The sequence below is a fragment of the Lethenteron reissneri genome, chromosome 69, assembly GCF_015708825.2.
Source record: "Lethenteron reissneri isolate LAM-NWPU_2019-01 chromosome 69, ASM1570882v1, whole genome shotgun sequence".
Taxonomy (NCBI): domain Eukaryota; kingdom Metazoa; phylum Chordata; class Hyperoartia; order Petromyzontiformes; family Petromyzontidae; genus Lethenteron; species Lethenteron reissneri.
In genome coordinates this window covers 6,343,463-6,366,675 of record NC_083847.1, presented here as the reverse complement: position 1 = coordinate 6,366,675, position 23,213 = coordinate 6,343,463, and the positions used below count along the sequence as shown (strand labels likewise).

Below are 23,213 nucleotides of genomic sequence, written 5' to 3'. Positions count from 1 at the left end.
TCATCAGGTGTGAAATCCACAGCAAGAAAATAAAATAAAAAAGTTAAGAAAAAAACGCCACTTTTTTCAAATTTTCTTGCTGTGGATTTCACACCTGATGATGATTGCTTGTGTTGCAGTCGAAACGTCGTGAGCATTTTATTGTTTTATATTTTTATTATTTTATTGTTTCCCTTCTACGAGAATATAGTATCCACATTGTCGGATAAACGAATTTCCAGCGGAAGGGGAATTCCACAACCGAGGCACGGCAAGAGAGACATGACCAGCGATGTTGCTGTCCAATGCAGCCAAATCGAACACCGCATCTCTCGGAATGTATTAACCTTCGTCGCCTGATATCTGAATTTGGACGTACGCAATAAGGGCGAGGAGAGGATGATAAAACGAGGAATGCCAATATCGGGACAGCTGGGTTAACGTATGGAAGGCAAAAAGAAAATTACTTAAAAATATTCAATAAGTTACCCTTTGAAACCCGGGTGGCAACAGGGGTAACTAAATGGACCATACACTTGGATGCTCGGAGAAAACGAGAATAATGCCATTCATGGAAATGATAAGCTCATGAAAAATACTTCACAGCAAAGCTTCAAACGTGTTGCGGGCAAGCCTGGGTACACGTCATGAGTTGTTTGCATCTTGAAGCGGTGCAAGAGGAGAAATAGCCAATGTGGCCTTGCTTCATGGCGTGTCCGTCCGTTCGATGGATGTCCGTGGACGTCCGTGGACGTTCGCGCGCGCCGCAAACACCGCACGCACACGCCGCCCTGGGAACGAAAGGCAGTCGAGCATTCGAGCGGCGTCAGAGAAACTGAAACTGTCGTCTCACGGCGAGTCGTCGCCAATCCGCACCGTCCGGACTTCCGACGTCGGGTTTCGACGAACGTCCGTGAACGTTCGCGCGCGCACGCACGCACGCACGCACGCACGCACCGCCCCCGGCAAATGAAAGGCGGTCGTGCATTCGAGGACGTGAGAGAGAGAGGAAAAAAATGTCATCTCAAGTTATTTCCCAGAAACACGAGCCGGTCCACTTCGTCCACCGTAATGTGCGCCCTCCGCGCCGTCACAATGTCCCCGGCCGCGGTGAACACCCACTCGCTGGGAACGCACGTGCCCGGCACCCCGAGGTAGTGCTTGGCCGCGAGCGCCAGCTGTGGGAATTTGAACTCGTGCCCGGCCCACCAATCCAGCGGGTCCTCGTCCAACGCGATGGGCTCCTCCTGCTCGTACAGCTCCATTTCGGCGAGCACTTGGTCGCGCAGGCCGTTGGCGGCGGTACCCGAGCATCGAACGTCGCCCGCCCGGCCCTCCGCCCCTCCCCGCTTCCTCTCCTCCGCGGGGCTCCCGGCGGCGCGGCGGTCCCCCGCGGCGTCCCGCTTGGCCCGCCCGTCGGGCCGGAGCGCTTCGTGCAGCCCGACGGTTTTCCGGACGAGGGAGCGGCGGCAGAGGAGCCGCGTGGCGTCGTCCAGGTGGCTTTTGAAGCGCGCGTCGAGCACCGTGCTCTCCTTGAGGAAGTCCTCGACGTCAGCGGCGGCGTGGCGCCTCTCCACGCCGCCACGCACCGCCTTCTTGACGTCCCGCACCAGCTCGCTGTCGCCCCGCTCGGGCGCCATCGCCTCCACGACGCGCCGCGTGTACGGGTAGACGGTCGACACGGTGGGCCCTTTCTCCTCGCAGAGGGCGCGGGTGACCCACATGACGGGCTCCAGGGCCGCGCACACGTCCTCCGCGTCGGCCAGCGTCTCGTCAACGAGCGGCGGCAGCTCGTGGAAGAGGTCACGGAGGACCTCCTCGGACAGGACGCTCGCCACGATGGCCGGGTACTGCTCGACGTAGCACTCCAGCATCTCGTAGGCGCTGCTCCACCTGCCCGGCGCGTCGACCGCGAGCTCGCGAACCGGCAGGCCGAGCGCCCGTTGCCTGCCGTTGAGGACGAGCGTCGCCGCGACGCTCCGGCGGAAGAAGCCGACGGTGCGGCGGACCTCGGCCAGGAGGCGAGCCAGCGCCGGCACCTGCAGCCCCCTCTGCGCCGCGCGGTTCAGCGCGTGCGCGAAGCACCCGATGCGGGGCCTCAGCACCGACTCCCGGGAAGCTCCGGCGGTCCCGGCGGCGGTCCCGGCGGCGGCGCCGTCCGTCACCAGCGGGATGTAACCGTGCGGCCGGTGCAGGTTCCACTCGGCGGCCGTGGCGGCAAGGATGTCGGCGACGCGCGCGGCCCCCTCTTGCGTCGCCGCCGACGCCGGCGCCACCGACGCCGGCGCCGGGCCCCCATCGAGCGGCCGCGTGCGCAGCACGAAGCGCTCCAGCTTCCAGCCGGCGGTGACGAAGTGCGCCGCGACGGTGACGCACCGCTCGGCCGTGCCGGAGGTCCACACCTCGGAGGAGAGCGCCACGGAAGCGGCCCTCTCAAGCTCTTCATTCACGGCGGAGGCCACTTTGGCGTACAGGTCGGGGATGACGCGCTCGCTGAAGTGCAGCTTTGAAGGCAGCTGGTACCTGCGGGGGGCCAACAACGAAAGGGGCCGTTGTTAATCTTTGCACGAACCCGGTGCCGCTACCCGCCACCATCGCGCGGCGGCGCTCCGGCCGCTGTCCTCGCCGTGGCTTCGGATCGTTGCGCGGCGCTTTCGGATGCGCTGCCTCTGCGGCCGTCTGGAACGCTCTCTTTCTTCCGATGTTGAGAAGCCACTTGAGTTGTGCGTTGTTAAATCATCATCATCTAGGTTTAGAACTGCTTTCTATGTTTAGTTTGTTGTCCTTTCCCCCACGGTGCTAAAGAACTTCAACATATTAACATACAAGCTGGAGACCCAGCAGGATTTGTTCAACCGGCCTGGATTGCCGATGAGACCCTGAAAGTTGAAAACCATTTTGGAGTTTGCCTGCTGAAACGAAAGCTGCCGGACATTGGTCACAGCAAAGCCCATGGGGCCGATGGATTACATTTATTTTACTCTGATGATGCGGAGATAACTCAGGGAGGAGGAGTATTCATTGAACTTGTATGCAGATCGTTTGGCTGTTGCCTACATCATCAATTATCATTCCCGTTACGATGACGTACGGCACGTCAATGGAATTCATACTCTTTAGTCCTTTCGGTAAAGTCACGTAGGTGAAAAATTTAAAGAAATCAATTAAATCTTCTTGGTTCTTTCGGTAAAGTCACGTAGAATGGAAATAATAAAAGAAAACATAATAAAATAATTCTCACGACGTTTCGGCCACAACGCAAGCAGCCGTCCTCAGGTGGAGAACAGGTGTGTCGGGAAGACAGCGTCTGAATGAAACACCACCAGGCTTGGAGCGTCTATTTAAGCTGGGTTGGAGGGGAAAGAGCGCATTGGCAAAATAATTTCACCTGAGGCCGAAACGTCGTGAGAATTATTTTATTATGTTTTATTTTTATTATTTCCATTCTACGTGACTTTACCGAAAGAACCAAGAAGATGAATCCCTGCAGTCACGAAAGCTTTAAATCGAAATGAAATCAATTAAATCACGACGTTTCAGCTTCCTCTGACCCATGCCCCCCACCCCCACCCTCTCTATCCCTGGCTCCTCCCTCATCATCTATATCATCGTTTGTTACTAGCAGCTCTTTTGCCTACTTCAGCAAGTGTCTTTCTGTGGTTGTTCCCCATGTCGTGATTAAATGTTTTTTTCATTTTTCACCTACGTCACTTCACCGAAAAAACCAAAGACTATGGATCACGAAAACTTCAAATCGAGAGTCAATGGAATTGATTCCCAACGAATCTGAAGTGAAAGGCCGTGCGCGGGGGAGCCGAGTGCGGCACGGTGTTTTGTCGCCCGGCTATCGTAGAGCGGCGTGGCATTCGTGCCGCTTTGTTTCTCTGCGGTGAGCACCGACGTCTTTATAAACACGATGCAGCTGCTGCTGCTGCTACGGCTCTCGTTCCCACATTCCCGCGCACGTTCACTTACTTCGGTTCGAGGAACTGGATCAGGTCCTGGAACCCGACGTTGTCCACGACGCGAGGCCTCATCTCGAGCGCGACGAAACGCCCCACTTTCTCGGTGAGCTCCTGCTCCCTCCTCGCCGCTAGCCTCTGCCGCTTGAAGACGGCCGGAACGCCGGGCGGCTGTTCGTGCTCGGGCCTCGCGCCGGGGACGGTGCCCGTGGGTGCGCCGCTACCGCCGCCGTCGTAGCCGCCGCCGCCGCCGGTGCCGAAGACGTCCGGGTGCCAGCGCTGCAGGTGCTTCCTCATGTTGGTCGTGTTGTAGTACTTGATCCGCACGTCGCACACGCGGCAGACGGTCACCGTGCGGTCGACGGCGCCCGACTCGGACAGCGGGAAGCCAAAGTGCTCCCAGACGTCCGCCGTGCAGTGCGCCGGGGGCGGCGAGAGCATGGCGTGCGCGCTGGTGGAGACGGGCGGCTCGTCGTCCCACTCCAACGTCGTCACTTGAGGATTACAGAGAGAGACAGAGACAGACAGATAGACAGAACATGGGTCATCGTCCCACTCCACTACGGGTTTATACTCTTAAATAATAATAAAATAATATCTTCTTGGTTCTTTCGGTAAAGTCACGTAGAAGGGCAATAATAAAATAATAAAAATAAAACATAATAAAATAATTCTCACGACGTTTCGGCCACAACGCAAGCAGCCGTCCTCAGGTGAAGAACAGGTCTGTCGGGAAGACAGAGTCTCTGAAACCTCGTGATTTAATTGAGTTATTTTCATTTATTATTATTTTATTATTTTACCTACGTGACTTTACCGAAAAAACCTAAGAGTATGAATCCTTGCAGTCACGAAAGCTTCAAATCTAGAATGACGGGTTTATACATGAAATCGATTTAAATATCAATGGCATAATTAGCATCAACTGTAAATGATAATCCAATGTACCACGAGCAGAAGAACCGACTCACGAACCCGTCTATTCGAAAGCTGATGTAGATGGCAGAGGAAACGGCTACAATTTCATCACATTCACGTGGTCAAGCACAGACAACGTCAGCAACAGCAGCAGCGGAGGAGTGCATCATCATCATCATCATCATCGTCGCCGTGACGACGCCTCATCCGTGCCTGTGGATCGGGGCACTGCATTTCCCATAAATATGCTAAATTCTTCTTGATATGCAAATTCCTTTGTCAAGGCGCCCCTTCCCCCTTCCAACCGAGCTTAAATATACGCTGCCAAGCCTGGTGGTGCCCATTCAGACGCTGTCTTTCCGACAGACCTGTTCTTCATCTGAGGATGGCTGCTTGCGTTGTGGCCGAAACGTCGTGAAAATTGTATTTTATGATGTTTTATTTTTATTATTTTATTATTTCCCTTCTACGTGACTTTACCGAAAGAACCAAGAAGAAGACACTGCATCGTTATTTGGTAAAATCCTCGGAAAGGATTCGAACCACTCACCGGTGTCTTCCATCGTCTCTCCGTGCTCCCGCTTGACGACGTCCATGGACCCCTCGGACACTCCACCCCGTTGCCGTCCTCCGTTATCACCGCCACCACCGCCGCCAAACGCAACCTCGGAGCCCGGACGCGGCCTCGTCTCTGCCGCCGCGGCTCTGTCGAACTCTCCGCCGTACCCTCCCCCGCCGCGCCCCTCCCCGCCGCGTCGATCGCCGGGTGCTTTCCCGGCGTCGGAGACCTCCTGCGCGCCCCCCCACCTCCTCGCCGACAACTTGAGCAGCTTGCAGATCGCCGGCACGCCGCTTGACCGGCCGTGATGCGGCCTCGAGCCGGCCAAGGCGGCCGGCACCGCGCCCGCCTCGAAACCGCCCCCGGCGCCCGCGGCGCGGAAGACGTCCGGGTGCCAGCGCTGCAGGTGCTTCCTCATGTTGGTCGTGTTGTACTTGATCCTCACTCCGCACACGCGGCAGATTGTCATGGATCGGTCGACGGCGCCCGACTCGGACAGCGGGAAGCCGAAGTGCTCCCAGACGTCCGCCGTGCAGTGCGCCGGGGGCGGCGAGAGCATGGCGTGCGCACTGGTGGAGACGGGCGGCTCGTCTTCCCACTCCAACGTCGTCACTTGAGGATCAGAGAGAGACAGACAGAGAACATGGCTCATCGTCCCACTCCACTGTGACTTCAAGATCGAAATGCACAAGGCTTAGGGGAGGGGGTCAGTTGGTTGGTTACAGATATTTTGTAATGGGCGTTGTTGAGTGTATGGTGCAGTGTTGAGTCTATGATGCCGTGTTGAGTCTATGGTGCAGTGTTGAGTCTATGGTGCAGTGTTGAGTCTATGGTGCAGTGCTGAGACAATAGGTGCAGTATTGAGTCTATGGTGCAGTGTTGAGTCTGTGGGCAGTGTTGAGTCTGTGGTGCAGTGTTGAGTGTACGGGCAGTGTTGAGTCTATGGTGCAGTGTTGAGTCTATGGTGCAGTGTTGAGTCTATTGTGCAGTGCTGAGTCTATGGTGCAGTGTTGAGTCTATGATGCCGTGTTGAGTCTATGGTGCAGTGTTGAGTCTATAGTGCAGTGTTGAATCTATGGTGCAGTGTTGAGTCGATGGGCAGTGTTGAGTCTATGGTGCAGTGTTGAGTCTATGGTTCAGTGTTGAGTCTATGGTGCAGTGTTGAGTCTATGGTGCAGTGTTGAATCTATGGTGCAGTGTTGAGTCTATGGGCAGTGTTGAGTCTATGGTGCAGTGTTGAGTCTACGGTGCAGTGTTGAGTCGATGGGTAGTGTTGAGTCTATGGTGCAGTGTTGAGTCTGTGGGCAGTGCTGCTCAATGGAAAGGGAGTTCAAAATCATAATATTAATTGATACTGGAGAAATCCACTGATCTATGAAGCTCTTTTTCAAAGATGCACAGTAAGGGAAACAAATACACAATAGGAGTTCAAATTATAGGAAAAGTGATCAAATTATTAAAATATAACTATGCTTATTTTCACCAGGTAACGCCCACTGAGCTATTAGCTTATTTTTCAGAAGTCACCTGGCCACAAATGATAGCCCAATGAAGTGGCTTATGATGTAGAAATTTATAGCTGCAGCCAAATACTGTAAACACGTGACGTTTATTCTAAACGTGGAGGGAAAAAAACGGAAGACCCGGAAGAAAATCCACGTGAACATGGGGGGGGAGAGAGGGACACTGCAGACTCCAAACATACAGCAGGCATCGTGAGGTATAGGATCGAACCCACAACCTCCTGCACACCAGGCGAGGTCGTTAACATCTCCTAGCCACCGTGGCGTGCCCCCGATAGCGTCCAGCCAGAACGGAATGACAGCCACTCACCGGCGTCTTCAGCTTCCCCGTGCTCCTGTTTGACGGTGGCGAGGGACCCCTTGGGGGTGAGCAGAGTCTCGCACGCCGCTCCCTCCTGCCCTCCGTTGCTGCTGCCGAACGCGGCGACGTCACAACTCTGCCGTGGTGGCCTCCTCTCCGCCGTTGCCTCGGCTCCGTGGAACGCGACGACGCCACCGCCGCCGCCGTCATAATCTCCATCGCGAGCGCTCGGCGCGGCGGTCCGCGGGCCTCCGTCCGTCCCCAATCGTTTGCCGGCTGCCGGACCGGCGTTTGTAATCAGCGCGTAGCGCATCGTGTCCTGTCCGCGGCTCGCGCCGGCCTCGTCGGCGAACTCTCGTTCTCCCTTCGCCGAAAACTTCACCCGCTTGAAGATCAGCGGGATGCCGGCGCCCGCAACCGCGCCGGCCTCGCCGCCGCCTGCCGCTAGCGCAGTTGTAGCTGACGCCGGTGCCGAAGACGTCGGAGTGCCGCCGCTGCAGGTGCTTCCTCATGTTGGTCGTGTTGTAGTACTTGATCCTCACCCCGCACACGCGGCAGACGGTCACCGTGCGGTCGACGGCGCCCGACTCGGACAGCGGGAAGCCGAAGTGCTCCCAGACGTCCGCCGTGCAGTGCGCCGGGGGCGGCGAGAGCATGGCGTGCGCGTTGGTGGAGACGGGCGGCTCGTCGTCCCACTCCAACGTCGTCACTTCAGGCTCTAAGTGTGGAGGGGAAAAACCGGAGGACCCGGGGAAAAATCCACGCGACCACCACGGGGAGAGGCGTCAGGGTCGGGATCAAACCCACGACCTCCTGCATACCAGGCGAGGTCGTTAACATCTCCTAGCCACCGTGGCGCCCTTGAAAAATTTGCCAAGATCAAGCTCTCCATGCCTGCAAGGGTCACGTGGACGTCGGCGGTGTACAATTTAGATTTAGTTTCGTATTTTAGCCGTCCAGCGCTCCGTTCATTGCTGTGAACGTCGCTCCTCCGCCCTCCATTGTTGTTGAAGGCCGACTGCCTCCAACTGCCCAGTAGCGTCCTTCACGAGCCTCCTCCACAGAGGCCGATCTTGACACTGCTGGAACCAGTCATCGACAAGTCCACTCAGCTCCCTGTCCTCCTGTGCCACATCACTCCATCTCTTCTCTAGCCCGTATCATGCCCGTTTAGCCCCCTCTATCCAGCCAAACAAAAGCTGTTTAGGCATGCGGTGGCTTGGCATGTGGGCTACATGACCCAGCCAACGCAGCCTTGCCTGCCGGAGGAACTCACCGATGGTTAATCCCAGGATGGAGGAAGGAGGGCATGACCGTGGCAGAGAAGACCCAAAGCTTCGTATGGAGTGACAGACCAGGTAGCTTCCACACAGCATTACGCAGCCGATTAAAAGATAATGCCGCCTGACTAATTTGGAGCGAGTCCTCTGCTGTCAAACCGGTGCTGGTCATAAGCACAGCGCCCAGGTATGGGAAACTCTCTACTCTCTCTACAACTGTTCCATCATCAATGGGGAGCTGAGGGGGTGGAGTGTTTGATGGCACAATATACTCAGGCAGGTGCTTAGTTTTGGTGGGGCTGATGGTGAGACCCCATCTCTTAGTGGCACACTCCAGGTTCAGCAGCAGTGCCTCCAACTCCTCCTCCGAGTGAGCAGCAATCACCAGATCATCAGCATACATAACCAGGTCAATAAAACAGAGATGTAGGTCTTGTTGGAATTCCCTGCACCTCTGCTGTAGCAGGGGTACAAAGAATATGGCATCCGTGCAGGACCGCCCTGGTCTGAAACCACATTGGGGCTCCGCAAGCCTCTCCTCAGGGTGCCTAGCAAGGCGATGTTGAATAATCCTTGCGAGGATCTTTTCCGGCACACTGAGAAGAGAGATGCCCCTGTAGTTGTTATAGTCTGTGCGGTCCCCCTTCTTAAAGAAGGGGACCACCAGGGCATCCGTCCAATCCTGCGGAACCCAAACCGGGTCCAGACAGTTGTGACGATGTCATGTAGGGCAGTCTGCACACAGATGCCACCCTCCCTCAGCATTTCGCTTGGGAGATCATTTTTTCCCGGCGCTTTTCCTGGTCTCAGACTCTGGATTTCTCTTCATACTTCTCCGCAGGTGTCACCTCAGCCAACCACTCAGAAGGGGTGGCTCAGTCTGCCAAAATTTGAGGCACAGCAGCCCTAGCAGCGTCGTCGCCACCTTGCCCCATGATGTCTGGGCTGAGGGAATTCCCTCCCCCAAGACCTCACAGAAATGCTCTGCAGACCTGCAGACCTGTTCCCTCACTGTTCTTTCCCTTAAGGATGGTGATAGGTGAGGCGCTGCAAGTTCATATTTTTTCATGGAATTCGACGGTGATTTATGATTGCGGGCCACTGAGGCAGAATCCATCTGCTCAGCAACCCACGCCCACCACTCATCCTTGCAGCGCCGCACAACAAAGGCTGCTGTAGATGACAGAGAAGTGGGCCCGTTGTTTTCTCTCAACCAGCCGGACCATTTCCTTTCTTCAGCCAGGGTCTCTGGATAGGTCAGGACCGCGTACCCAAAACAGCCATTGCAGCTGCATGAGCCACAGTCCTAAACCTCACTCCTGTCTCCTCAGCATCAGAGGAGGGGTGGGGGGATGATGCCAACCCAGCTGCAATCGATGTTGAAATTCCTGCTTGCAACTATCCTCAGCGAGGTGAGAATCAGGCCAAATGTGGCTTTGAATGGGGTCCTAGATGGACCCCCACCACCAGGGTGGAAGAATTGCAGGCGCATCTTTCAGATGACAAGCCAATAATCAGTGGGCAGATCAGCTCCACGGTAGGTCCTTGTGTCAAGGACATGGGCCCGCATTCACTGGTCCGTAATTATGTAGTCCAGCAGATGTCCTTGCTTGGACCCGGCGTGCAGCCATGATGTTGTGTGGATACGTCGATGCCGGAACAGCGTGTTGGTAATTACAAGCCCATGCGCTGCACAGTCTGGCAGCATCCTGTTACCGTTGTTATTGAGCTGATCTGGCCAATGCCTTTCGATCACTCCAACGCAACATACATACACAGAGAGCCAGAGACTCACAGATTAGCACGGTTGGCTACATGTGGTGCGAAAGACGTTCAACACACATACATTGTGCTAGTCTCACGATGTTAATCTCTTTCATGACGTTTGGCGATTGGACGGATTAAAATTTCTCATGTAACAGGACCAGGACCAGTCTCCCCTCTAGCTCCAGTTGGCATTTTACGAACACTTTTAATCGCTCGTGATGACCTAGGTCATAAGAGTTTAACACGTAGGAACGAAACAGGAGGATTTCTCCACAAATCTGGCTGTAGCCTGATGAAGCTAGTTGTAATTACTGGCGAAACGTCGTACTCAGATTGTAAATATTGCGGCTTTGCTCTCCAATTGGCACGTTCTGTGTACGTTACGTGGAAACCATCGTGGCTGACGATATCAGCGGCAAATACGAGTGTGGCAGTCGTTACACTCGGCCTGTTCATATACGTTCGGAGAAATAAAGCCCCGAAACTCACCTCACGTACCCCCTGGGACATTTCCACGTAACCGCAGGGGCCCGAGTAACCCCCGCTGTGGGACCACCGGTCTACAGCGTCCGGCCAGAACGGAATGACAGCCACTCACCGGCGTCTCCAGCTTCCCCGTGCTCCTGTTTGACGGTGGCGAGGGACCCCTTGGGGGTGAGCAGAGTCTCGCACGCCGCTCCCTCCTGCCCTCCGTTGCTGCTGCTGAACGCTGCGACGTCACAACTCTGCCGTGGTGGCCTCTTCTCCGCCGTTGCCTCGGCTCCGTGGAACGCGCCGCCGCCGCCGTCATAATCTCCGTCGCGAGCGCTCGGCGCGGCGGTCCGCGGGCCTCCGTCCGTCCCCAATCGTTTCCCGGCCGCTGGACCGGCGTTTGTAATCAGCGCGTAGCGCATCGTGTCCTGTCCGCGGCTCGCGCCGGTTTCATCGGCGAACTCTCGTTCTCCCTTCACCGAAAACTTCACCCGCTTGAAGATCAGCGGGATGCCGGCGCCCGCAACCGCGCCGGCCTCGCCGCCGCCGCTAGCGCAGTTGTAGCTGACGCCGGTGCCGAAGACGTCGGAGTGCCGCCGCTGCAGGTGCTTTCTCATGTTGGTCGTGTTGTAGTACTTGATCCTCACCCCGCACACGCGGCAGACGGTCACCGTGCGGTCGACGGCGCCCGACTCGGACAGCGGGAAGCCGAAGTGCTCCCAGACGTCCGCCGTGCAGTGCGCCGGGGGCGGCGAGAGCATGGCGTGCGCGCTGGTGGAGACGGGCGGCTCGTCGTCCCACTCCAACGTCGTCACTTGAAAGGCAGCGACAGACAAATAGATGCAGAGAGACAGACAGAGAACACAGCCCGGGGGAGGTGGGGGGTGGAGGTCAGTTTGTTGGTGAAAAACATTTTAAAAATTTCTACCCAGAATTCTTTGCACTTGGTTTGAATTCGTTCGACATGCGGCTATGTGGTCAGACATTGTGTAGTGGACTGTGGTGTGTACAGTGTGCACCACACAGGGATACACACGCACACAGGTACATACGGAGATACACACAAAGATGCAACACATTCCTGCGGAGGGAGCTGGTAGGAACGTTGGGTTGCTCGGTCAATGGCCAGGGTCAACGGCGGCGTGGTGTATTCCGCAAATATGGCCGACTGTGAGGGCGGGCACAAGCCGGCGTGAGTAGGTTAAACGTTGAGTTTTATAAGGGCACCACGGGGTGACCAGCCCCTCCCCACCCAGCCCCACCCCTCCCACCCCCCACCCAGCCCCACCCTCCCCTCCCCACCCAGCCCCCCCACCCAGCCCCTCCCCACCTTCCCCTCTCTACCCAGCCCCACCCCTCCCATTTTTGGATGCACGACGGACGGACACAATAATCCCCTGTGGGCTGGTGTAACCAGGAGGTTCCTACCAGTAACATTGTGCGTGTACTGTGTGCACTACTCAGCAGGCAGCTGTCTTGCACACAGAGATACAACGACGCCCTGTATGGCCTTAACAGACTGTAGGAGCAAGTGCTGTTAGCGAGGAGCATCTATGAAGGTCGAGAATGTGGCATACGATGGGGTGGGTGACGCCTGCTGCTGTATATTTCGAGTTTGCGTGTCTCTCTCTCCCAGTGGTCGCGTGGATTTTTCTCCGGGTCCTCCAGTTTTTCCCTCCACATTTGGGTCAATGTCACGCTTTTAGAGTATTTGGATGCTGCTGCTGCTACAAATTTCCACACGATGGGCCACTTTGCTGTGCCGCCATCATTTGTGATGTCAGCTCACCGGGGCCTTACCTGGTAAAATAAAAATAGCTTAATTTAGATTGAACATGCAGAGTATTTTGGCTGCTGACTATAAATGTCCACGTGATGGTGATGGTGATGACAAGCCACTTCATTGAGCTGCTGTCAGTTTTGACAGCCAGGTCGGGCGCTTCACGTAACAAAAAAAAAAGTTAGGTAGTTTTCAATCTAGTAATAGGTTTTTACCCTTTCAACTGGTACAAAAACTGACACCTTTATACAAGGCATCATGTTTGCAATAACCACAACACAAGCAGTCAAAATGCAAACAAAAAGAAACAACTCTGATGATGATATGCAATGTCCTTGAAGTTGATTTGTCCACACCCGAGACAGCTTTTCTTAGAGCCTAGTCTCCATTGGTGTTGGACCAGATGACGCCAAAAGGCGTACAACTCAAAAACAGCGCACTATCAGAGTATTGAGAGCTCGGGGTAAGCATTTACACTATGAGACATCTCCTTTACCAGTGGCAAAATATAGTAATAGGTTTTTACCTTAAAAACTAGGGTAAAAACCTATTACTGTATTTTGCCACTGGTAAAGGAGGTCTCATAGAGTAGTTTTCAATCGTTCTTTGAGACGATAAGAACCACTCACCGGGGTCGTCGTCATCTTCTTCTTCGTCCTCCCCTCGTCGCCGCTTCACCGAGCCGGGCGACTCCTCGGACGCCCGGCTCTCCGGCCCTCCGTTATCGGCGCTCTCGAACGCAACCTCAAAACTCCTCCGCCGTTCCCGCCGGCGCCGCCGCCGCCTCCTCCCGTCGGCTCCGTCCAACACGGCGCCCGCCGGCGCGGGAACCGGCGGGCTCCCAGCGCCCGCCGCCCCCCCGGGGTTCGCGACCGGCTCGTCCGGCGGCTCCGCGCCCTCGTGTGTCCCGAGGGTCGTGAAGGCCCTCTTGTGGTCGCCGCGCTGTTGCCGCCGTGCCTCCGCCGCCGCGGCCTCCGCGACCGCCAGCCGCCCCTCGCCGCCGCCGGCGTCGGGCGCCAGGGGTCGCGCCTCGGTCTCCGAGAGAGCCGCCCCTTCCGCGGCGTGTAGGTCCTGGTGCTCCTTGAGGGTGTCGGGGTCGCCAAAGCCCAGCCAGCAGATGCCGCAGATGAACTTGTCGTCGGCGCCTTCGCGCTTCGCTCGCTCGCTCTTGACGGTGGCCCGCGGGCGCGCTCTGGGGGACGACCGCGTCCGGAGGTCGCCGCCTTCCCCCCGCCGCCTGTCGTCTCCCCGCGGCCATCGGACGTCGCCGTCGCGGCGGTCGACGCGGCCATCGTGGTTTTGCTCGCGAAGGCCCCGGCCGGAATTCTGGGATCGCGACGCGGCAGGGAGTCGCTCGCGCGAGCCAGTGGGGTGCAACGCCAATTCCGCCAGGGCCACCTTGTTGTCTGAGGTGAAGGGGTTAAAACAAACACCGATCTGTTTAGTGCAGGGTTCTTAAAAAAACTAGTGCCGAATTGGCCACGTTTTGTTTACGTGACGAGCCTTTACTAATTGGCTGCGTCGGGTGGTTTCGGGTTCGACGGCGCATTTATATTCACGCGATCCAACCCAACAAAACCTCTACTGTGGATAATATTGCTCGAGACAGCCCTACTATTAGTCAAGCTGTCCATTCGTAACTCGCAAAGCGGCGCAATCACCCTGCGCTAGAGAACAGCCCTGGGCAGGGTCCGTCACAGTGCCACCAACGTGGTGGTGCTCCCATCGGCCGCGACGCCAAAATAAAAGACGCGGTTCTAAAGAAACGAGTCTCCGATCATTCTTTGGTTCTTTCGGTAAAGTCACGTATAAAGATAAAATAATAAATTAAATTAAATACTAGCATACGACGTTTCGATTGCAACACAAGCAATCATCAGGTATAAATTAAATAGAAACACAAATCTAATAGACTTAGAAATGTAATGTAATACAACAGAGAGTCGGATAACATAACAGTCAACACCCTATCTGGTTGATTACGTTCTTCCTGAGAATGAAATTAAGTTTGAGTCTCCGATCGCGAGGATTCTGAATAAAGAGTCACGCAAAACGGCCACACTCACCGCCGCTGTCACCACCGTCCGCCATCGGCAAGCGAGCGCGGGCTGCCCTCTCCCGGGGGTCGACGTGTCCCTCCGAGTCGCACGTCCCGACGGACGGGCTGCTTTCTCCGTCTGGGGAAGCGAGTGAAGAAGAACGCGCGCGTCTGTTACAATAGTAGAAGTGATTTGTGTCTTTCTTTGATTGTCCTTCCCCCGCAACCTCCGATTAGTGCGGTTGACTACGAACGGTGCGAAAGTTCAACACGCACAGACTACACTTAACACTACAATACACACTACACTATACCCTACGATACACTACACCACGATACGCCATTGAAAATCTTTAGAACTGCTTGTTGTTATTGTGTTTCGTTTGTTGTCCTTCCCCCGCACTTCTGATTAGCGCGGTTGGCTACGTACGGTGCCACAGAAGTTCAATGTAAACACAAACCACAATTTCAACAACATCGTCACATTCGTCGTCCCACCTAATTATTATCGAATACATCTCCGTGACCGATAAGGACCCATAGAAGTAGAGGACAATTGATTTTCTGCCCCACTGGAATCTGCTGCCCACAACACCACGGTGGCTAGGAGATGTTGACTACCTCACCTGGTATGCAGGAGGTCGTGGGTTCGATCCTGACCCTGACGATGCCTGCTGCTGTAGATTTGGAGTTTGCGTCTCTCTCTCATCATCATCATCATCACGGTGGCTAGGAGATGTTAACTACTTCGCCTGGTATGCAGGGGGTCGTGGATTCGATCCCGACCCTGACGATGCCTGCTGCTGTATATTTGGAGTTTGCGTCTCTCTCATCATCATCACGGTGGCTAGGAGATGTTGACTACCTCGCCTGGTGTGCAGGAGGTCGTGGGTTCGATCCCGACCCTGACGACGCCTGCTGCTGTATATTTGGAGTTTGTGCGTCTCTCATTATCACAGTGGCTTGGAGATGTTAACCACCTCGCCGGGTATACGGGAGGTCGTGGGTTCGAACCGAACCCTGACACCCTTGCGGCGTCTCTATCTCTCTCTCCCTGTGGTCGAGTGGATTTTTCTACGGGTCCTCCGGTTTTTCCCTCCACATTCAGAATCAACGTCACGCGTTTACAGTATTTGTGACGGTGACAATAAGCGGCCACTTCGTTGAGCTATCATTTGTGATAGCCCGGTCGCTTCTGAAAACAAGCCACGCACCTGGTAAAATAAAAAATAGTTTAATTTTAGAAATGTTGTGTTGCGAGCAGAGGTCGCAAACGGGTTTTGATTCCTTACCCCGTACCCGTACCCGGCCGCACCAGGGTTGCAAACGGGTACCCGTACCCGTACCCGTACCGGCTACGGTAGCCGTTTGCGACCCTGGTGCGGCCGGGTACAGGTACGGGTAGGCCGTGAGTCACTGGTGAGTTACCGTTTGTCACTCATTTCCCAACGTCTTGTCTCTTCTCACAATTCAAGTTCCTAGAATCAACCCACCCGCGCCTGCAACATGGCTTCATCCCAGAGGTCGCAATCAGGTACCCGATACCCGTACCCTACCCGATACCCGGCTACCCATACCCGGCCGGGTACGGGTAGCCAGGTATCGGGTAGGGTACGGGTATCGGGTACCCGGTTGCGACCTCTGGTTGCGAGCGCAGGGTGGTGACGCGGACGCTGGGCCATGACGAACCTTTGTCTCCCGGAGTTTGTGCCTCGGAGTCGAGGCTGTCCTCCCATTCTTGCTTCACGATGACCGCCACGGGAGCCTCCGCTGCCTCCATCTCGCTGTGCCCTATCCACAAACACAATTACACTTTTATAATTAGCGAGTCTGATCATTGAGCCACGCAGTACAAAGAGAACTCTGCTGCCACCATCTCGCTGTGCCCTATTATAAAACAATGACACTTATTATAATTAGCGAGTCTGAATCACTGAGTCTCGCAGTACAAAGATAACTCCTCCGCTGCCTCCATCTCGCTGTGCCCTATCCACAAACACAATGACACTTATTATAATTAGCCAGACGGGATCACTGAGCCTCGCAGTACAAAGATAACTCCTCCGTTGCCTCCATCTCGCTGTGCCCTATCCGCAAACACAATAACAATTATTATAATTAGCGAGTCTGAATCATTGAACCTCGCAGTACAAAGAGAAGTCCTCCGCTGCCACCATCTCGCTGTGCCCTATTAGAAAACAATGACACTTATTATAATTAGCGAGTCTGAATCATTGAGCCTTGTAGTACAAAGATAACTCCTCCGCTGCCACCATCTCAATGTGCCCTATCCACAAACACAATAACAATGATTATAATTAGCGAGTCTGAATCATTGAACCTCGCAGGAGAGAGAGAACTTCTCCGCTGCCACCATCTCGATGTGCCCTATCCGCAAACACAATAACAATGATTAAAATTAGCGAGTCTGAATCACGATTTAAAGCTTTCGTGACTGCAGGGATTCATCTTCTTGGTTCTTTCGGTAAAGTCACGTAGCATGGAAACAATAAAAATAATAAAAGAAAACATAATAAAATAATTCTCACGACGTTTCGGCCACAACGCAAGCAGCCGTCATCAGGTGAAGACCAGGTCTGTCGGGGAGACGCCACCTGCACGAAACGTCGTGAGAATTATTTTATTATGTTTTATTTTATTATTTTTACTGTTTCCATTCTATGTGACTTTACCGAAAGAACCAAGAAGATGAGTCTGAATCATTGAGCCACGCTGCCTCCATCTCATTGGACTTTGCCTGGTAGGATGGGGGGTGGTGGTTTAGTTGTATTTGTGTTTTGGGGTGATTTGTGGTTTGCCTTCGATGTACCCTGCACCGCTATGGCGTTTGTGTATTGTTTGTTATTGTAACGTTCTGACCCCGTGCCTCCTACTGGACAAAAGAGCTTTATAGCTCTTCGAATTACTTCAGTCTAAATACATATTCTGATGTCGCTGTACACGTTTGTTTTATTTCCTGCATCCTCCGGTTTTTCCCTCATTTAAATTTCGATTTAAAGCTTTCGTGACTGCAGGGATTCATCTTCTTGGATCTTTCGGTAAAGTCACGTAGAAGGGAAATAATAAAATAATAAAAATTTTACGTGACTTTACCGAAAGAACCAAGAAGATAGTTTAGTACTCTTAGTTTTTTCGGTAAAGTCACGTAGATAAAAAATGAAATTAAAATTAATAAAATAATAAACATCACGACGTTTCGTAGGCAACACAAGTCTGCGTCATCAGGTGGGACCGTCACAGCCAGATTTGCTGTATCAAGTGAGGCAGGGATTCCAAGATGCAAGTTCTTAAATACAAGTTAAGGGGGAGGAGAGGGGGGGGGAGCTTATCAGAATGTGGTAGTTTTATTTGCATATTTTTTTAAAGGTATTTGTTGATATTTCCTATACTTTCCACTCCTATCATGTGTTTGTATTGTTTGTTGAAAACGCTCTGACCCTGTACCCCTAAATGAACAAAGAGCTTGAGAGCTCTTCGGATTCCTCCTGCAGTATCAATACAAGATTCTGATCTCGCTGTGCCGTATCTGCAAGGACAAACAAACACCACGGTAATGACGGTAGCTTCGTGACCGTGCGATGATTTGATCGTTATCATTTGGGTAACGTTGAGATTCCATTGAGCGATGTCGTTTCTTCTTGGTCTCGGACCGTGTCTCCGGTTTGCAGTGTCACAATTTTTCATTTTCCCCGTCTTGATTTGCCGTTTTGTTCACTCCCGTTCGTTGCCAACGGAGAATTTACGAATCTCTGTCGGGCGCGATTCACGAAGTTGTTAAATAATCAAATTCTCACAATTTGATGCGTGTGTCGTGATGCGTGAGAATCAATGTTGATTGGCAATTTAAAGCCTCGCAACATTCCGAGTGGCTTGATTACAGCGAAGACATCTCTCCTCACCTCTCCTCACCCTACTCTCCCCCACACACGCTCCGAAATCTCCCCTCTCGTCCCACTCTACTCTCCTTGACGCATTCCCTGACCTCTCTCCCACTCATGTATACTTATGCATATCTTCATAATCAACGTTTTTGGGTTTATTCATAATCAACGTTTTGGGTCTTTTGTCAACGTGACACTTTTTTCTGATTGGCCGTGTCGGGTGGTGGAGGGTTACGACACATTTATAAATAACGCGATCGAAACCCAAAAACGTTGATTATGAATAATATTGGTCGCGAAAGCCTACGTGTTAAACTTATGCATATCTGTTGAACTTTTTTCACACCGTACGTAGCCAACCGTGCTAATCTGTGGGTCTCTGTGTGTGTATTTTGAACTTATTTCACACCGTACATAGCTAAATGTGCTAATCTGTGGGTCTTTGTGGGTCTCTGTGTGTGTATTTTGAACTTATTTCACACCGTACATAGCTAAATGTGCTAATCTGTGGGTCTTTGTGGGTCTCTGTGTGTGTATTTTGAACTTATTTCACACCGTACATAGCTAAATGTGCTAATCTGTGGGTCTTTGTGGGTCTCTGTGTGTGTATTTTGAACTTATTTCACACCGTACATAGCTAAATGTGCTAATCTGTGGGTCTTTGTGGGTCTCTGTGTGTGTATTTTGAACTTATTTCACACCGTACATAGCTAAATGTGCTAATCTGTGGGTCTTTGTGGGTCTCTGTGTGTGTATTTTGAACTTATTTCACACCGTACATAGCTAAATGTGCTAATCTGTGGGTCTTTGTGGGTCTCTGTGTGTGTATTTTGAACTTATTTCACACCGTACATGGCCAGCCATGCTCATCGGAGGTGTGCGGGTAAAGACAACAAACTAAACACAAAAAACAGTTCTAAGAAAATTAGTTTGTTCATCTAAAGTCCATAGTTTTACCAGGATAGCCTTCTTGATTCAAAACCGGTCTTTTTTTTACGTATCCAACAGGGTTCATATGAACCAATTCCGCGCCTTCTGAAACAAAATGATGCAATAATTAAACAAACAATCCGTGGGTCACCGATCAGAAAAATTACATTTTAGGTTTGAAATATATAAAATATTTTTTTGAAAGAAGTTCTACACACAGTAGAAAATGTGACCCTGTTTGGCAGCATCAACGTACAAGAAAACAGGAACGGGTTTTACCCTTCTGGCAATAAAACAGTAATTGTGTTAAGATTCATATTTCTTAGGTTTTTTTCGGTAAAGTCACGTAGGGAAATTTTTTTAAATTAATATTTTATTTTTATTTTACTTTTATTAATTTAATTTTTTTACCTACGTGACTTTACCGAAAAAAACCTAAGAATATGAATCCTTGCAGTCACGAAAGCTTCAAATCTAGAATTGTGTTAAGATGTTCAAACACCAGGTAGAAACGAGTCTGATTTACCGAGTGTTGACATCCCCCAGTACTGCTATTTTGGATGTGGTAGCCAACATCGGCTGTAACCCCGGTTGAGGTTTTCCAATTGTACCCTCTCTTCTAGCCCCCCCCCCCCCGTTCCAGTCCCTGACTACCACATTTAGATAAGCCCCCCTCCCCATAACCAGCATATAAGATCTTGTCTCTTGGATTTCTCTTCACTTGATACAGTCAATTTAGCTGTGACGGTCCCACCTGAAGACGGAGACTTGTGTTGCCTCCGAAACGTCGTAATTTTATTCATTTATTTTCATATATTTTTATTTTTTTTTATTATTTTTTTACCTACGTGACTTTACCGAAAAAAACCTACTACTGCTACTACTGTTGCTACTACTGCTGCTACTACTACTGCTACGACTGCAGCTACTACTGTTGCTGCTGCTACTGCTGTTGCTACTACTGCTGCTGCTGCTGCTACTGCTGCTACTACTGCTGCTGCTGCTACGACTGCAGCTACTACTGTTGCTGCTGCTACTGCTGCTGCTACTACTGCTGCTGCTGCTGCTACTACTGCTGCTACTACTACTGCTGCTGCTACTGCTGCTACTGCTGCTACTGCTGCTGCTACTACTGCTACTACTACTGCTGCTACTGCTGCTGCTACTGCTGCTGCTACTGCTGCTATAACTACTGCTGCTACTGCTGCTGTTACTGCTGCTGCTACTGGTGCTACTGCTGCTGTTACTGCTGCTGCTACTGGTGCTACAACTACTGCTGCTACTACTGCTGCTACTACTGCTGCTACTGCTACTACTGCTGCTACTGCTACTACTACTGCTACTACTTCTACTGCTGCTACTTCTACTGCTGCTGCTACTGCTGTTGCTACTTCTGCTGCTACTTCTACTGCTACTACTGCTGCTACTACTGCTGCTACTACTGCTACTACTTCTGCTGCTACTACTGCTACTACTTCTGCTGCTACTACTGCTACTACTGCTGCTACTACTGCTCCTACAACTACTGCTACTACTACTGCTGCTGCTATTGCTGCTGCTACTACTGTTGCTGCTGCTACTGCTGCTACTGCTCCTACTGCTGCTGCTACTGCTGCTACTACTGCTACTACTACTGCTGCTGCTACTACTGGTACTTCTGCTACTTCTGCTGCTACTACTGCTGCTACTGCTCCTACTGCTGCTTCTACTGCTGCTACTACTGCTGCTGCTACTACTGCTGCTACTGCTACTGCTCCTACAACTACTGCTTCTACTACTGCTGCTGCTATTGCTGCTGCTACTACTGTTGCTGCTGCTACTGCTGCTACTACTGCTGCTACTGCTCCTACTGCTGCTGCTACTACTGCTGCTGCTGCTACTACTGCTGCTACTGCTGTTGCTGCTACTGCTGCTGCTACTACTTCTACTGCTGCTACTGCTGCTACTGCTCCTACTGCTGCTGCTACTACTGCTACTTCTGCTGCTACTACTACTACTGCTGCTACTGCTCCTACTGCTACTACTATTACTTCTGCTGCTACTACTGCTACTGCTGCTACTGCTCCTACTGCTGCTGCTACTACTGCTACTTCTGCTGCTACTACTACTACTGCTGCTACTGCTCCTACTGCTGCTGCTACTACTGCTACTTCTGCTGCTACTGCTACAACTGCTGCTACTGCTCCTACTGCTGCTGCTACTTCCCCCTCCCCCGGCAGCAGCAGCAGCCGTGGCTCGCCCCGCTGTGGCGGTCTCATCGCCTCCCACCAAATCTCACCACACGTCACCAAACTTTACCATATTTTAGCAAACCTCACCATACTTCACCACTGCGGCAATGACGTGGGGGGGGGTAGGGGGGATGGGGGGTAGGGGGAATAAGGGGGGTAGAAGGGGGGTAGAGGGGGGGTAGGGGGTTGGGGTATGGGGGGGGAGTAGAGGGGGGGGGGGGTAGGGGGGGTAGAGGGAGGGGGGTAGAGGGAGGGGGTAGAGGGAGGGGGTAGGGGGGTAGAGGGAGGGGGTAGGGGGGTAGAGGGAGGGGGGTAGAGGGAGGGGGTAGAGGGAGGGGGTAGGGGGGGTAGAGGGAGGGGGGTAGAGGGAGGGGGGTAGAGGGAGGGGGTTGGGGTATGGGGGGGGAGTAGAGGGGGGGGTAGGGGGGGTAGAGGGAGGGGGGTAGAGGGAGGGGGTAGAGGGAGGGGGTAGGGGGGTAGAGGGAGGGGGGTAGAGGGAGGGGGTAGAGGGAGGGGGTAGGGGGGTAGAGGGAGGGGGGTAGAGGGAGGGGGTAGAGGGAGGGGGTTGGGGTATGGGGGGGGAGTAGAGGGGGGGGTAGGGGGGGTAGAGGGAGGGGGGTAGAGGGAGGGGGTAGAGGGAGGGGGTAGGGGGGTAGAGGGAGGGGGTAGGGGGGTAAGGGGGGAACGGGGGGGGTAGGGGGGGGGATGGGGGGTAGGGGGGGGATGGAGGGGTAGGGGGGACAAGGGGGGTATAAGGGGGGTAGAGGGGGGTAGGGGGGTGGGGTATGGGGGGGTAGAGGGAGGGGTAGGGGGGTAAAGGGGGAACGGGGGGAAATGGGGGGGGTAGGGGGGGGTAGGGGGGGTAGAGGGGGGATGTAGGGGTAGAGGGGGGTAGGGGGTTAGGGGGGTAGAGGGGGGTGGTAGAGGGGGGTAGGGAGGGTCTCTGTTACTCGTTTGGGGTCTTCGGTAGTGACGACGGCGGCGGCGATTCTCAGCGAGACGACCGCAGTCTTCCCCTCCTCGCAGTCGCGTGCGAACACCGCGGTGGTGGTGGCTCCGGTGGTGGCTACGGTGGTGAGTGTGGTGGTGGTGGTGGCTGAGGTGGTGGTGGCTACGGTGGTGAGTGTGGTGGTGGTGGTGGCTCCGGTGGTGGCTACGGTGGTGAGTGTGGTGGTGGTGGTGGCTACGGTGGTGGTGGCTGAGGTGGTGAGTGTGGTGGTGGTGGTGGCTCCGGTGGTGGCTACGGTGGTGAGTGTGGTGGTGGTGGTGGCTGAGGTGGTGGTGGCTACGGTGGTGAGTGTGGTGGTGGTGGTGGCTCCGGTGGTGGCTACGGTGGTGAGTGTGGTGGTGGTGGTGGCTACGGTGGTGGTGGCTGAGGTGGTGAGTGTGGTGGTGGTGGTGGCTGAGGTGGTGGTGGCTGAGGTGGTGAGTGTGGTGGTGGTGGTGGCTCCGGTGGTGGTGGCTGAGGTGGTGAGTGTGGTGGTGGTGGTGGCTACGGTGGTGGTGGCTACGGTGGTGAGTGTGGTGGTGGTGGTGGCTCCGGTGGTGGTGGCTGAGGTGGTGAGTGTGGTG

At 53.7% G+C, this 23,213-nt stretch overlaps 1 protein-coding gene across 1 annotated transcript; it reads right to left on the bottom strand.

The window, feature by feature from the left end:
- Window positions 1-146: 146 nt before the first annotated feature.
- Window positions 147-23,210, bottom strand: LOC133360588 (uncharacterized). Its single transcript, XM_061579394.1, is given in 11 exon segments — window positions 147-2,502; window positions 3,955-4,435; window positions 5,410-6,030; window positions 7,252-7,530; window positions 7,532-7,960; window positions 10,888-11,574; window positions 13,170-13,946; window positions 14,607-14,717; window positions 16,268-16,369; window positions 19,438-19,515; window positions 22,592-23,210. Coding segments are annotated over 9 exon segments (4,980 nt in total). The 5' UTR covers window positions 16,359-16,369; window positions 19,438-19,515; window positions 22,592-23,210; the 3' UTR covers window positions 147-998.
- Between the last annotated feature and the right edge of the window lie 3 nt (window positions 23,211-23,213).